The sequence below is a fragment of the Apodemus sylvaticus genome, chromosome 15 (assembly GCF_947179515.1).
Source record: "Apodemus sylvaticus chromosome 15, mApoSyl1.1, whole genome shotgun sequence".
In the NCBI taxonomy this organism is placed as follows: Eukaryota; Metazoa; Chordata; class Mammalia; order Rodentia; family Muridae; genus Apodemus; species Apodemus sylvaticus.
The window spans coordinates 49750506-49765863 of NC_067486.1; the positions used below are offsets into that span (position 1 = coordinate 49750506).

Consider the following 15358-nt stretch of genomic DNA (forward strand, 5'->3'; position numbering starts at 1 on the left):
TTAGTGAAGGTATGCAGCATTCAGTATTGTAGCTAATTTCTAAATTCCAGAATTCAGTGTTAAATAAAACATGAGGAAATGTAAACATTATGGGGCAAACAGAATTACTATTGCAAAAGATGCATGTATACAGTAAAAATTACAGGTAAACTTCCACCAGTATAAAGGTAGCTGAAAGGGCTGGGTCAGTATTCTGTCTGTGGGGGGAGGGGAGGAAGGGAAGGTGGGAGGGAGAGAGGAACAGGGGTGGGGCGCTAGAATGCATGAATGTTGAGATCAGAGGAAAGCTTCACAGAGTTGATTCTCTTTTTCCACCCTGGATTCTGAAGATGGAACCCACAGTCCTCAAGGCTTTCAGAGAAAGCATGTCTACCCACTGGCTATGAACCAGCCTCTGATTGCTGAAGACGGTCCACAGTTTCCCTACTCTACTAGCTTACTGATATATAACTTTACTGGACAGGTGTGACAGTGGTGGTAAGCCAGGATGAACACTAATATTGACAATAATTTGCAGTTCAACCTATAGCTCTCTGCCTCTATGCAAGAAAGAACTCTCTCTAAGCAAGGGAACGTGAGTGTAAGGGTCACTAAACGTCATCTGTGTCTCGTGTTTCCTAATTGTCTTTGACCATTACGTTTTCCTCTTCATCCTTAGCATTCCTTTTCTATAAACACCCTGCTAGTTCATAATTCAAATCTTGATATCCAGGAATTAGCCAGCCACCTGACTCCTTCCAGATAGCTCCACCCTTAGAAAGATGCAGAGCCTGCACCAGTGTTAGGTGTCCGTAGTTATTTTTGTCAGCAGCCAAGTGGGGCTGGCAAAGTTTTACAGTGTTAGGAATCACTTGGAACCTAGGTTCACAACAGACAGTGCCGTCAGCACTATGAGGTGATTTAGCTGTTAAAAGATTAACTGTGGCTAAGTTTGGTTCCTCAGAGGCAGTAAATCTGAATTAATTCTGGATAGATGGACTATTATCAGAATTCTTCTTTGATTTAGTGTCTTCTAGGTGCCACACGAGATGTTCATCATTGTATTATATCCTCATGCTCTCTCATGGGGCCCACACGATGGTTTAGGCTACACTTGTCTCTCCTGCCACATGCCGTCTAGGTCCCAGATTGTTTTATTACTATATAGGTCCTATCTCACCAGCGAATCTTGGTTGCTGAAACTCATCTTCATAACCAGTGCATCTCTCTCAATGTGAGTTCATGAATGGGTCTGAAAAGGTTAACACAAGGCAGAGAGATCTCAGCAGAGGCTCTGTGTAAGAGCTCACCTGAAGCCCCATCTTGGAGTCTGGAAAGATAAGCTCAGGAGGCAGCATTCTCTTCACTGTGAGGAAGCTTACCCTTCCCGTTTGAGAAAAGCTGTGGCATCCATCTTATAAAGTGTTTGGCATTGCCATTAGATTGTGAACAAGGATAGGTTTGATGTAGCTTGCTTCTTAGAATCCAGGTAGTTAAGTTTATATCATTATGTTTCAATTCTTTTTCCAAAATTTCATTCAAACTTAGTTTACATTTTAAGTCATTTTAATAGTGTACATTAGTTCTCTTGTGACATTTTTACACAAGTATATAATACATTTTGATTATATTTACTCCCATGTCTGTTGCCCTCTCTTGCCCTCCTTCCCCTTACTTCCTAGTCCCCTTCCTATTCTCAAATAGTCTTGCTTCTACTTTCATGGTTTGTTTCCTTAAATCTAAATTTCATATGTGAGAGCAAACCTGTAATATTCTTAATGAGTGGCTTATTTATATAACATGATTTTATTTTTCAAATGACATGTTCTTTCTTCTATAGATAGATAGTACCCTGTGTGTGTTTGTGTGTGTGTGTGTGTGTGTGTGCGCGCGTTTCTTTGACCATTTATCAATTCTTTATTAGTATATTTTAAAAATCTAACAATCTGAGGATTTTTATCCCCACAAAGCATGCTCTAAGCCTCTCATAGTGACTCACATCTTTAATCCCCATAGTTAATAGGCAGAGATGGGTGGATCTATGAGGTTTATATGGTGTATTCCAGGCTAACCAAGGCTACTTAGTGAGACCCTGTGTCAAAGAACAACAATACAAAAACATACTATTGATTTTTACTCTTATATTTTAAAGTATTTGCAGTAAGGTGGGAAGCCTGAGATTCTGTGGTATGTTTGCCTAACCTGCTATGTTGCCTGTGGCAATAGCAAGCTGTTATGATAACTGTTAAACTATAAACTTTGTACTGTTTAGAATACTGAATTTAGTTCAAGTAGCAAGAACTCAGATTTTTTCCACTCTACTTACTACAAAAATTAGGTGAAGATGAATGTTCTTTCCATCAATAAAGCACTTGAAAGATGAACTGAGCATTCATAGGCTATTATTTACAAGGACATCAATACTTATAAAATGCAAAGTGAGTACCTGAGTCATATAGACACTTCAGTTCTGGGTTCCTTTTCTTCCCCAATGTGTTCAGAAAACCAGGCCTATGTAAAGGACTGTTTTGAAATTTCAATGGATGTTGCAGATTCTTTGAGTACTGAGAGATACTAATGAAGTGCCAAAAATGGTTATTGAAATGGTAATAATATTTATTACAAAGTAAATATATCGATTAAACACTACAGGCCATGACACAATTTAGATGTAAGACACTACCTGTGATCGGGGCTAAAAGTGCAGAGGATTTGAGGCTGTGGCAGTCAGTGGCATCCGAAAGATGCTGGAACTGTCTGCACGGAGCACTGAGCTTTAAAGTAGTTACGTTTGTTTGTGCTTTGCAGTACCGAGTCATGATATGCAAATAAGTGAATGTAATAAAGGCATTACACATTACTTAGTGCTGTAAGATAACAAAGTAGCAGTTAAAAGCAGCAAGTGGTGGTGTCAGTGACAGTTTTTACATATTAGAAAATATATTTGGAACTTAATGAAAGGTACTCAAGTTTCCAAGCTCTTTACTTAAATTTAAACAGTTTCTAAGATCTGTGAGAAAATGACCTAATTACTCTTTCATAGTCTGTCTTTGACAAAGTAAACACCAGCTTGTGCCGGTGGCACCTCTGTTCCCTGCTGTATTTATCAGGTCAGGAACTCTGTGGTGGTGATGAACCCAGTATCTGAGTGGATCACGCCACCCCACCCCACCCCAACCCCACCCTACCCCATCCCACCCCTCGTGGTTCCTGCATACACTGCTCTCACGGCAGTGTGGAAAGCTGTGGGTACCAGAGACTGTGGAGACTCCAGGTAGAAAGGGAGGGATTAAGGAGCAATCCTTAGCCACTGAGAGCCTTGTTTAAGGGAAAGTAGTGTTAAGTTAACCCTTGGGTTTAGCATTTGGATTGCTTGGAGCTTTTTAAGATTTCTCCCTAGTTTGCAAGGCCTCTGAGTGTTACAGGGAGTGTTTTCTCTGTATATAATGAAAGCAGTACTTTTCTATTCAAATAGAAAGCTAAGAGATACAAGATTGGCCAGCAGAGGGAGCAGATTTATGTAAACTGGGCCATGAAAAATATAGTCCAAAATGCCTCCGTGAACAAGGATCCCCACAGATGCCCATTACAGCTCCCTCATGCCTGCTGTGCACAGAGAGGAAACAGAAGGGCCAGGCTCCCGGCTCCCCAGCTCCACTCCTTTACCTTCCCACTCTTCAGGAAGGGTGGCTTTGTTTGTTGGTTTGTTTTGCTTTTTGTTTCTTTCTTTGGGTTAGTCTTGTGAAGTAAAATAGTATGCTTTAAAATTTCATAAATATTACTTAGCAAATTAAAGCAAAATTTCAATGGTCAGTTCTGGAATTAAGGTATCTTCATGTCAGAAGCCTAACAGGGATTTAATGCATGAAAGCTATCATAAAGTTGTAAGTTGTGAATATTTAGAACAGGACACTTGCTAGGACCAAATCAATAGGAAGTAGCCTTTGTTTCATGTGCTGAATCCGGAAATAGGAATATATTTAAGAAAAAAGAAATCTTGCCAAATACAATATATGAAACAAATGTCTTTCTGCTGAACTCTAGTTATATAGAAATGAACTATAGCATCTCATGCATCCTAATTAACATACTTGGCAGGTATGGGATGACATGATATTACCAAGTTTACACATTTAGCCAGTTTTGTGAATAAATGCATATTCAAGATAGTATTCTGAACATTGGGCAGTTTAAGGATAAGCAGCTCTTTTCCTTCATGTAATTTAAACTGATGAACTATGAGGTAACTCCAGTATGTTAGTGCATGAAGAAGTTAAGGCATTGAGTGTGCTGGCGCACTCAAGATACTGGGGTATTCAAAAAGAGAGTACACTGTTCTACTTGTGAAAATGAGTAAATTTCCCCCTTTGCAGCTATTGAGACTGAGAAGTTTTGTACTGTATAATGAAATAAATTAGCTTTCAGGAAATTATTTGCCATCCCTTTAAAGACCAATATTCAAGCGCTGGATACTCCTTAGGGATAGGACATGGTGAAGGCAGAGGCCTGGTTTAGGAAAGGCAATTTATTTGAGAATCTAGAAAGCATAGATTGAAATCTGAGTCAGTAAAGAGACTGTGACATGGTTAGAAAAAGCTGCATGTTCTCTATCAGCAGTTACTGCTGAAGGTCAGCACCACAATCAGGGTGATGTCTGTTCACCACAGGTAGGCACTGTGAACAGACAATTGCCAGGCAGGCAAATCAGTTCTGCACAGGAGCTTGCCTCATAGCCTTGGCATAGAGAGACCTGTCTGGCTTCAGAAAGACCAATTGTACAAGGCCTTGGTAAAGAAGGCTAGCGATTCAGAGAGAACTCTCAAAGAGGGATTGTATACAGACCTAAAGCAGAGATTGGTGAACAATTTCTCAACGATACTAAAAGTATAATTGCTCAGGGAAGCAAAAAAGGAAGACTGAAGTGAAGTGGGGGGAGGGGGTTGCAGGAAGGAGTCGATCTTGACTATCCCTAAGAAGAAGAGAAGTTTTGAATTGGTATACAAGATAGGAATTTGGAAAGGTTCAGGAAGGCAGGACTTTCTTAGAATGTGTCACATTGTGAAAGGAAAACAGTATGGAAGGTGAGTCAGAACTGAGGCTCTGGGATTTGCAGATCTTGTTTGAATTCTAGCCCCTGATTTCGTGATGGCCCCATGGCTGTGGGTGTGTTCCTTTGGCTTTGTTATTCACAGTGGCTTTGTTTATAAAAGGAGATGATTATTGCATCTTTTCCCAAAACTTATTTTAAGAGTTAGACAGTACTTCATGTGAAGTGTTTGGTATGTAGCAATGTTCATTCAATACAGTTTGCTGTTATTATGAGGCCACTTTGATTAATGGCCAAGAACCAGATTCTGAAACCAGGCTTCCTGAGCTCAGATATTGGTTCTGCCAATTAATATGCACCTGATATGATTTATACGTATTGCTTGTGGTTTACCAATTGATCAATAAATTTGCCTTCTTGTCCAGCATAATTGTATCCTATCCAAGTGACATGTATTTAATGAAAACTTTTGTTAATTTATAAGAGGGGCAAACTGTGTCACTAAACTGTGCCTCAGTTTTCTTATGTCTAAGAAGAAGATAATTCTTATCATTTAGACTTGTAACTTAAACGTGTTAATGAGTATAAGCTTTTAATATGTGGTGCGCAGGAAGCAATGGCTAGCTGTCATTTCATTATTATCCATGCTCATAACTAATAGCAACTGAGGAAAGGTGCACTTTCTATAGAGAGCATTGGGGCTGATAAGTCAAGTAAGGGATTCAAGCATTGAAGCCAACCTCAGACTGCAGAGTTTTGTGGAAATGTGAGGCCACAGCAGTAGCCAGAAATCCGAGAACAGCGCTAGAGAAGGAAAGCAGTTGAGTACTCTAGAGCATGTCTTGAGAAAGGACAGGGCCACTCGTGAGAGGAAAAGAGCACCAGTAAACCCTGCAGTGTTGTATTTTGACTGAATAATGAAAAGCAATTAACAAATGGCCACAGAACGGAAGAAACATGTTTTTAGACTGATGCTAACAACTGTGTGGAATTAATGTTGATTTATATCTATCACATGTCCTTATTAACTTGTGTCTTGTCTCTTCTTGCAATTTTCCTGCTTATTTTTCTTTCTGCATGCTTTCTTTTAAGCGTTCTATTCTTCTGCTAACAGAACAGCATAGAAGCATCACAAAGCAAAGAAGTCCTGGTCCTATGTTCACTTCACATCTTGTCTAACACCGGTTAGACTGGTGGGGTGAAACAAAATGGCTGGTGTGCTTATTACTCTGAAGAGTTCCTGAGAGAGAAATTCACATGAGGGCTGTACAGGAAAATGTTGTCAAAGGTCAAAAACCTGCAGTCCAGCCTTTGTGTCTGTGTGATTGATGGCAAGTGTGTGCTGGAAGGCAAGTGGTGTGAACTGGAGCCAGTGCAGTGTGTGAGGCGGGCTGATACAGGGAGTCAGACTGAGGCATTGGAGAGCCCAGAAACTGTGAGGGAGAGAAGCACTGGGGAAGGGCAGAGGACAGAGCAGGAGCAAAGAATGGGAACTACAGTGAGTGAGGGTGGACACCAGGCCTGCAGACAGGTCCTCATCTGCACTGAGAACGGATGAGGAAGCATTGTGAACATAAGTTTCTGTACTTCATCTTCCTGCCAATGTGATGATTGTGACCTAAATGTTAATAAATGCATATAAATAAAAAACTTTTTTAATATGCAAACTACTAAAAAGGCTTGTTAAAGTGTAGCAATTTGGCAGTTAAGAACACAAATACCTCTGCAAAATATTAGAGAAAGTAATGGTGGCATTGCTGTTACTGACTTTTTTGTGCAAATAGCTTATCCTATCTCTTGGTGCCTTGTCTCTTCAAGGTAGCTATTGTCTTAATACCTGTAGCTTAGAGCAGCATCTTATCTTTTTCGGCTGCCCTGAGAACAAGTGTCATGGAATGTAGTAAAGATTTTGAAAATATATATTCTATCATGAGTTATGCAAAGAAACCAGCACAGTGGCCTTTGACACGTTGACTGGTGATGCCTTGTTATTCATGAAGAGCCCACAGACAGCATCATGGCAGAGCTGCAGGTTCAATTGAAGAGCTTACTGCATTTCCGTCGGGAGCACTTAGAGAGACTTTATGTGAATTTTAACTGCATTGCTTCTAAAATGAGAGTGTTTATTGAATGAAATATTTTTTTTTCATTTAATCTGCCTATAGGTTAGGATTCTCATTAGAATCCCAATAAATAATAATGATTGTCATTTGTAGAGTTTTCATCTTCAAAGAGTTTTCATTTAATATATTTGTCATTTGGAATCATCAGAGGCATGGTATACTTTCTGCTGAGAATCTCAGAATTTCTACTATTACCCTCAGTGAGCCCCTTTGATTTTCCAAGTCCTTTTAAACTACTACTTCTGCAATAAATGCTCAGAGGTGACAGACTAGAATGCTTCATGTTAGATTCTCCTCCCTTGGTAGGCAGTTTGGTTGAGTTAGACTTTCTGGGTCATCTCTGTGTTAACTGTCACACTGTGCACACTTAGCTCTCAACTAACCGAGGTTAGTTAGTTAGGTTCTCCAACTGTGATTCACACTGTCAACCTAAGAATGTTCCTATAAGTATCGAGATGATAAATATCATAAATATGTTACATCTAGAATTGAAGACCAATTGAATTGACATATGTTTTAGTCGTGTATTCTTATTGCTTTAAGAATTTTTTTGGAATATAGCATCCTGAGTGATTAAAGATCGTAAGAGGAAAATACAGTCTTTTATAGACTATGCGCTTCAAGAACTATGCGCTTCAGACTAGGCTTTCTTTTACCCCAGGAGCTGTTTGAAGAATCTTACAGATAACTGAAACTGTGAATAAGTTCAATATTCTCTATACTAGGTATTCACTATACGTTTTTACCTGTAATAATGTTTCATGTATATATTAGGTATATAAGAGATTAATAATGATATTATTAATAATGATAAAATTGAATAATTATGATAAGATAATGAAGTATCAGTGTATTTGATAAAAAAATCTGTTGTTGGTACACTATAAATGGGTTGGTAATGTCTTCTTCTTTCACTTGCATATGCACTGTCTTTTCCATTTAACTAAGCATTTACTATGTATTGTTGCCATAGCTGGTAGTTTGAATTGAGATAATAAAGCTAGCATAATTTTTTCCTTTCAACACAATTTCATGACTAGAAAGCTCACTTTCTTTTTTTAAATTTTTTTAATTTTTTATTTATTTTATTTTTTATTTATATTGCAAATGATTTCCCCTTTTCTGGTCCCCACTCCCCGCAAGTCCCATAAGCCCTCTTCCGTCCCCCTATTCTTCCATCCACCCCTTCCCACTTCCCTGTTCTGGAATTCCCCTATACTGCTCCACTGAGCCTTTCCAGAACCAGGGGCCACTCCTCCGTTCTTTTTGGACATCATTTAATATGTGGATTATTTCTTGGGTATTCCAAGTTTCTAGGCTAATATCCACTTATCAGTGGGTACATACCATGATTGATCTTTTGAGACTGGGTTACCTCACTTAGTATGATGCTCTCCAGCTCCATAGACTTTAGCTACTTTTATGTAGGATTTTCTTTCTTGATAAGCTGAGAATATTTGCCTTTTCGCTTAAAGGAAGAACTTTATAGTTTCTCTTTGGCATGTCTTTGCATATGCCAATTCCTAGCATCACTATTCTGAATTCCTAGCATCACTATTCATTCGCTTCCTGGAGCCATTATTGACATGACAGTTGACAGGAAAGTGCTGGGCACTATTGAGTCTAACTGTGTTGTTTGCAATAGCTACCAAGTGCCTAATACACAGGTAGTGTCACTGAACTAAGGCCTGACTTGTATGTATCCCAGGTAGGATGCAGCTGAATAGCACACTATTGCCACGTGCTACTTAGACTGGTTTCTAACTTGAAAATCAATACTTTATTTCTGGAAATTTCTCTCTCATCTTTTCAGATTACACTCAGCCACAAGTAACAGAAACTATGAAAGTATAACTGTGTTGAAAGAAACTGCACCGTGACCAAACTCTGAAGAGTGTCGGGCTTTGATTCAGGGCTCCCACAGTAAGGCCTTAGACTAAAATGGAGGGCTATTTGACAGCTGCCCTTAAGGATGAGCAACAACTTAAACAGAAAATAGGGTTTTAAGCAAAGAAGAAGCAGGGTTAGGTTGGGTTGGGTTGGGTTGGGTAGTGTTGTTAGCTCCTACAGAAGCAGGCCTCATGTGAAAGACAGAATTGCTTCCGTTTATGTGCTAGATTAGACTGTTAGGTCCTCACAGTTGCTCTCTAGCTACAGAGTAGAGAACACTGCAGCAGCTCCATCCTCCTTCAGACTATGTATGCTGCTGACAGGGTTCTTGAGGCTCCCGTACCTTCTCCTGTGTCTGAGGTTTCATCACTAGGATAGGGACAGGGTTTTATTAGACATGCAGGAAAGTTTAGACTCCAAAAGAATGCTGTGTCACAGAGCTAATGGTTTAAAGGTGGTTTACACTGTAAGACAAGGTAATAGACTGGGAGGATCTTTTTTAACAAACCTACTGCCATTTGACTACATGACTTCATGCCAGCCAGACAAATGATAACGCCTCCTTCTTCAGTTTTTGAGTCTAGAGATACTGACTGCAGGCATAGGGACTACTGAGGAATGGGAGAAATCTTGTCTGTCTTAAGCAGAACTGTAGGCTATTTGTGAGTGGGTAGCTGCTGACTGTTAAAGCTGTACTGCCTCTGAGGGTCATGGAAGAAAAGGGTGTGCTTGACTCGGAGCATTCGTGTGTCTACCAGCACAGCTGCCTGCTGAGTTGTCACACAAGGAAGGACCAGTGCGATGACTTAACTTTACAGTGGCCGAGGGAGACATGTATTTGAGGCCTACTAGTAATAAATCTATTTTCCCTCCAACATTTTCTTTGACCCACTTTATTGTTGTTACTGTCCTTATTCTGCCTCTTCCTCCTCTTCTTCCTCCTCCTTCTCCTTTTTCTTCTTCTTGTAAATAGCAAATATTTTTAAATATTAAATTAATAATTTATTATTAAATTAGTTCCATAATTCATCATTATTTTTATTATTATTATTTTATTATTGAGTTTTGATTATGAGGCAGGTCTTAAGAAAATGGGCTTTCTAAGTTTGAAAATCACACTTAAAAGTTCTCTCTACCATTGAAAATTGATTAATAATGAAGGGCTGGCCTTAAGAACCCATACTGAGACCCTAAGTTTGGTTTCCAACATCTTACTACCACCTACAGCTTCAGTTCAGGGAAGCCAATATCCTTTTCTAGATCTTTTCTGGATTCTGTGGGCATCTGTACTTGTGTACATCCACATGCCCACCCACACAGACACATACACTTAAATGAAAGTCGCAGAATAGTTTTAAAGACTATAAAAATGGTGTACAATTATTGGAGTACAGTGAGTATGTATTTTAGGAGACTTTTGCCCACAGAAAAGGGATATACACTGGGGGCATAGCTGTTTATACAGTAAATATTCCGTGTTTTGGATCTTCCACACTTGGCGGCCTCAGCAACAAAGTTTGCTTTCATTTAGTTTATCAAGCGCTCTGCTCATTGATGAAGCGATCTGATATTGCCTTTCAATCGCAGATGTCAGAATAACCCCCTTTGAATGAAATCCATCAATTGCTTCATTTGTTGAATATAGACTGCTGGCTGAATTTGAGAAACAGCAGAGAAACTTTAAACTTTAAACTTCCCCTTTGATTCTTCTCTCAACTTCTTACTGCTCTTGAGAATTATAATCAAGAACATCATTAACCCCCACAGTTTTACCTTCTTTTTACAGTTTGGAAATAGACTGATAGGAAATTAAAATCTAGCTTGTTAGATTAGACAGTTGTAAATTATGCCACTGTTCGTTCACAGCTGGAGGTGCTTTACACCTTTAGATTACACTTTCCTGACCATCCCATTCTGACATAAACTACGTACAGTTCACTTCTTGATTTATCTATCTCTCAAGAATGCTAAAATTAAATGTCCTGTTTTATTTCTGACCCTGTGCAGGGTGCTGTCTCTCTTTTCCCTCACGTCCAGGTGACTGTTGGTTTTCACACACCATAAGCCACCGTGCCTTGTATATCAGAGTTGGACAGTTTCACTCCCCTCTACATCAGGAAAAGAATATCTGAATTCAGAGAAATGAAAGAGATGGTGGTTACTCTGAAGCCACCATAGTATACCAAAATAGTAGATCATTGCCACAGTTAAATAGCTGTTTGAAAATACATCTAACTGATCTCAGTTCTTTGATATGTCAGGAGACAGACAAATAAGGTCTTTAACCATTATAAAAAAAAAAAAAGCTCAACAGTAGAGGAAGGATTTGTCTAAACTATTATTCAAAAGAAAATGTATTGAAATTGCCAATATAAGGCCATTATATATATTTCTGTTTAAGGAAGGTTAGTTCAAAGTACCAGAAAGGATGCAATAACCAGAGTAATGTGTGGACTGTAAAGAAAGAATGAAAACAGGTCATGTAGGATGGGAATGAAGGTGAATTTCAAACTACATGAACTGGCATTAGTGTCGTGGTAGGATCCTATTGAATCTATGAATATTGAATATAGGCATAGAGTGGATGCTCTATTTTATTCAACTAGCCTTGTAAATTGTCAAGGAAAACAAACCTTAAAAGGTTATGCTGCTCCTGTCCAGGATTCTCCTTGGCATTAGTGCCCAGAATCTAAGTACGATAACATTTTGTAAGTTGGGCATCCTAGGATTTTAGTATCTGTTTAAGGCACTGAACACATATGTTGGTGTTTAGAATAAATGCATGTTGTATGTAAAACTAATAGTATAATATAATTCACAAGTGTTGGAGCTAAAATACACTTTTTCTAAAGGCACTGGAAATACTTTGCCCTCTCCAATTGATAAAAGCCCAAGTGTATGGTTTCCCATTGATTTTTTTTTTTAATTATTAAAAATGTTATCTCATAAAATATTGGGTCCCCAATATGGATTTAATTACCACTCAAGACAGCTTATCCTGAATGATTAATAAACCACAGCAGCAGCCATTTCCTTTGCTCTCTGTATGGCAATGGTATTTTTGGAAATTGGGCTGCCTGTGCCAAGCGTTATTTGTAGATAGAATGGGAGTTGTTAAATGGCCTATCAATTCACAAGAAATCTTTGTTCTTTTATTAAGAGCATGCCAGATAACTAGTTCCATTAGGGTTTTCAATAACTTCTTGTGCTCTTAAAGCAGCCACACGAGTCATAGAAATGACTTCACTCCATAGAAATTGTTGCTACAAAAGCCTTAGGAACACTGTTTTGCTTCCTCCTCCCCTCTCTCCTTCCCTTCCCTTGCCTCCTTTTTTCTTTCTCACTTCTTCCTTTATTCTCTCCCTTCCTCCTCCTATCTCCCATTTTCCTCTGTTTGTTTTGGTTTTGGTTTAATCATAGACAAATGCATACAGAGTAAAGAGTTTTTATCAAAGTGAAAATTTTTATTTTATGAAAATAAAGAATTCTCTCATCTTCAATAAGAGAATTATTTCACTGTCATCTTCAGTGAGCTGTTTGAATAACTAGCAGTGTATTCATATTTCTATATACTGTGTTTATTAAAATAAATAGGGTGTGTTAATTACGAAGAACATGATATATACAACTTCAGAGCCACGAGGATGGCTCAGTGGGCAAAGGTGCTTGCGAGTAAGCCTGACGATCAGAATTTGATCAATGAAACCTGTGTGTTAGAAAGAGAGAACGAACCCCTGCGAGTTTTCCTTGACCACTGCCCGCCCCCCCTGCACACAGAAGATAGAGATTTCTAGGGTACAGGGTGACATAGTTTCTGAAGCTATTGAAATTAGTCAAAGGATAGGTAGGCAGTTAGAGCCACAGTTTAAGCTATGTGTCAAAACCCCTTTGGAGGTCGGATGAACACTCTCCTACGACCAGTATAGAATACAAATATTTACATTACAATTCATAATTGCAAAATTACTGTTATGAAATAGAAATGAAAACTTTAGGTTTGATGGTCGCAACATGAACTGTATGAAAGGATTGCAGCCCTAGGAAGGTTGAGAACCACTGAGTTAGAGGAGAAGGTGATTAACATAGTGAATGGACTTGCATCTGTATGGAAATTTAGTTTGGATAAAAGTGGCCTTCCTGGGGAGTAGGGAGAAATATGGACTCTTTTTTTTTTTTTAATTTTTTTTTATTCGATATATTTTTTATTTACATTTCAAATGATTTCCCCACTCCCAAAGAGTCCCGTAAGCCCCCTTCTCTCCCCCTGTTTTCCCACCCACCCCTTCCCACTTCCCCGTTCTGGTTTTGCTGAATACTGCTTCATTGAGTCTTTCCAGAACAAGGGGCCACTCTTCCTTTCTTCTTGTACCTCATTTGATGTGTGGATTATGTTTTGGGTAATCTAGGTTTCTAGGTTAATATCCACTTATTAAATATGGACTCTTTAAGAAATGGTACTGGTACTAGTACAGTTGGCTAACTATTCAGGGTAAATGAGTGAACTAGGCCCTAACTTTACTACTTTTATTAATGCATTTCAGTGTCTAAGACAATGTCATACAAGTTTTAAAAGAAAACTCTAGTGGATAGATTTTGGTTTTTATTTAGGACAACCTAAGCATAACTCAAAATCCAGAAATAAGGAAGTTGGATAAATTTGCCTGCCTTACCTTGTTTATAAGGCCGGAGAACAGAATGAATCTTGATAATATTTTATGTGTATGGACCAAGATTGTTTTAAGATGATATTCTAAATTTAATGACATTATATTGCAAGCACTTTATTGGTACAGATATTCATGGGGTGAGAGAGGGATGTGTGTTCATGCATAACTGTCTGTCTCTTCCTGACTCATTTAGTGTTTGATAGAACTTCCCTGTAATATTTGTTTTACATGAGCATATCTGAATAGCAATCTGTATCTTATATCAAATGAATGAGAAATTATATATCAGATTATATATCAGATATATGTAATAGCATGTGAGAGAGTTCTCAGTTTCTCTGAACTCTAGGATTGGTTGATTTGGAGATGATGGTGTGCTGTTACTACCTACCTGATATGGACACAACAATGCTTTTATCAAGAATAACTTTTTCTAAGGTCATTAAAAAGTAATGGGGAATTGGGATGGTCTAAAGGATATTGACACATTTATAACCTGATCATTTCTTAACTATTTTAGCCAATTATGAATTTAAAAATTTGTAAACGCATAATTCCCACTCTTTCTTTCAAAAATCAGGTTACATATATGCTAGGGAGGTACAAAAAATATGGTTTTTTTTTTTTGTCATAGATAAATAACAACTCAGTCTGCTTCATGACCCATTATGTGTTCATGTTCCAAGTATTTGGAAACTACAGTTTTCAAATGTGTTATACTGTATGAAACAGTTTTATTTCAAACCTAAACCAAGGAGAATCAAGTGTCTCTTAGAAAGCATTTATTTAATATTTCAAGCACATTTATCTTAGTATAGACTGCGAAATTCACTTGAAATGCAATAGTGAAATAGCAGCTGTGACAGAACATGTGGAGGGCTCCTCTGGGCATAGTCTCTCTGCTCCCTGAGAAGCCATCTTTCATCAGGCTGGTGAAAGAAACCGGGTGACATCCTGAATAAACATGAACAGGTGAATGTAACTGGTAATCCTCTAATATCTTATTTAGGTTTTAAGTTTTGAATTAACTGAGTGGAAAGAAGTAGACTTATTAAGGTACTTTTTTTAAAGCTCAATTTAGCCCATTAAAATGAATGCATGATTATATACTTAGGATTCTCACTGAATCCAGTAAATGTCTGAGCTGATAGATGATTTAGAAATTAAAATTGTAATCCAATGAGAGCTAACTGGGCAAAACAAGTAATTTTAATTAAACTGACTTTGGTTCATCTTCACATTTTCTCCATCTTCTGTCCCCTTCCCCTTCTAGGTCACAGTAATGAAAGGCAGTAATAGAAATAAAGATCATTCAACAGAAGGAGAAGGGGACGGAAAAAGACCAAAACGGAAGTGTCTTCAGTGGCATCCGTTGCTAGCCAAGAAACTTCTGGACTTTTCAGAAGAGGAGGAGGAAGACGAGGAAGAGGAAGATATTGATAAAGTAAGTCTTCCATTCACTAATTTTTATAATTTAGTTCCTGCGTAACTCCTACACTTTAACCTTCCTTGTTCTTCTAATAGTTTAGAGCTGTTCTCTCAACCCTCCATTTGTGTCCTGAGATTAAAGTGGGGCTCTTCAGAAGCTGTGTGCTGACCTGGCACCCTGTTGTTTGCGTCCAGCCCATATTTGCCTCTTGCCATCAGATTTC

The 15358-nt window shown here is 38.4% G+C and overlaps 1 protein-coding gene across 11 annotated transcripts in view; it reads left to right on the forward strand.

Moving 5' to 3' along the window:
• The window catches only part of Bbx (BBX high mobility group box domain containing), a 237747-nt gene that overhangs the window by 139651 nt on the left and 82738 nt on the right, over positions 1-15358 (forward strand). For all 11 annotated transcript variants that reach the window (XM_052158055.1, XM_052158059.1, XM_052158054.1 and 8 more), the window contains one exon: positions 14980-15150. In XM_052158055.1, coding sequence (XP_052014015.1) covers positions 14989-15150 — 162 coding nt within the window. In that variant the 5' untranslated portion in view covers positions 14980-14988. The remainder of the gene's footprint in view (positions 1-14979; positions 15151-15358) is intronic.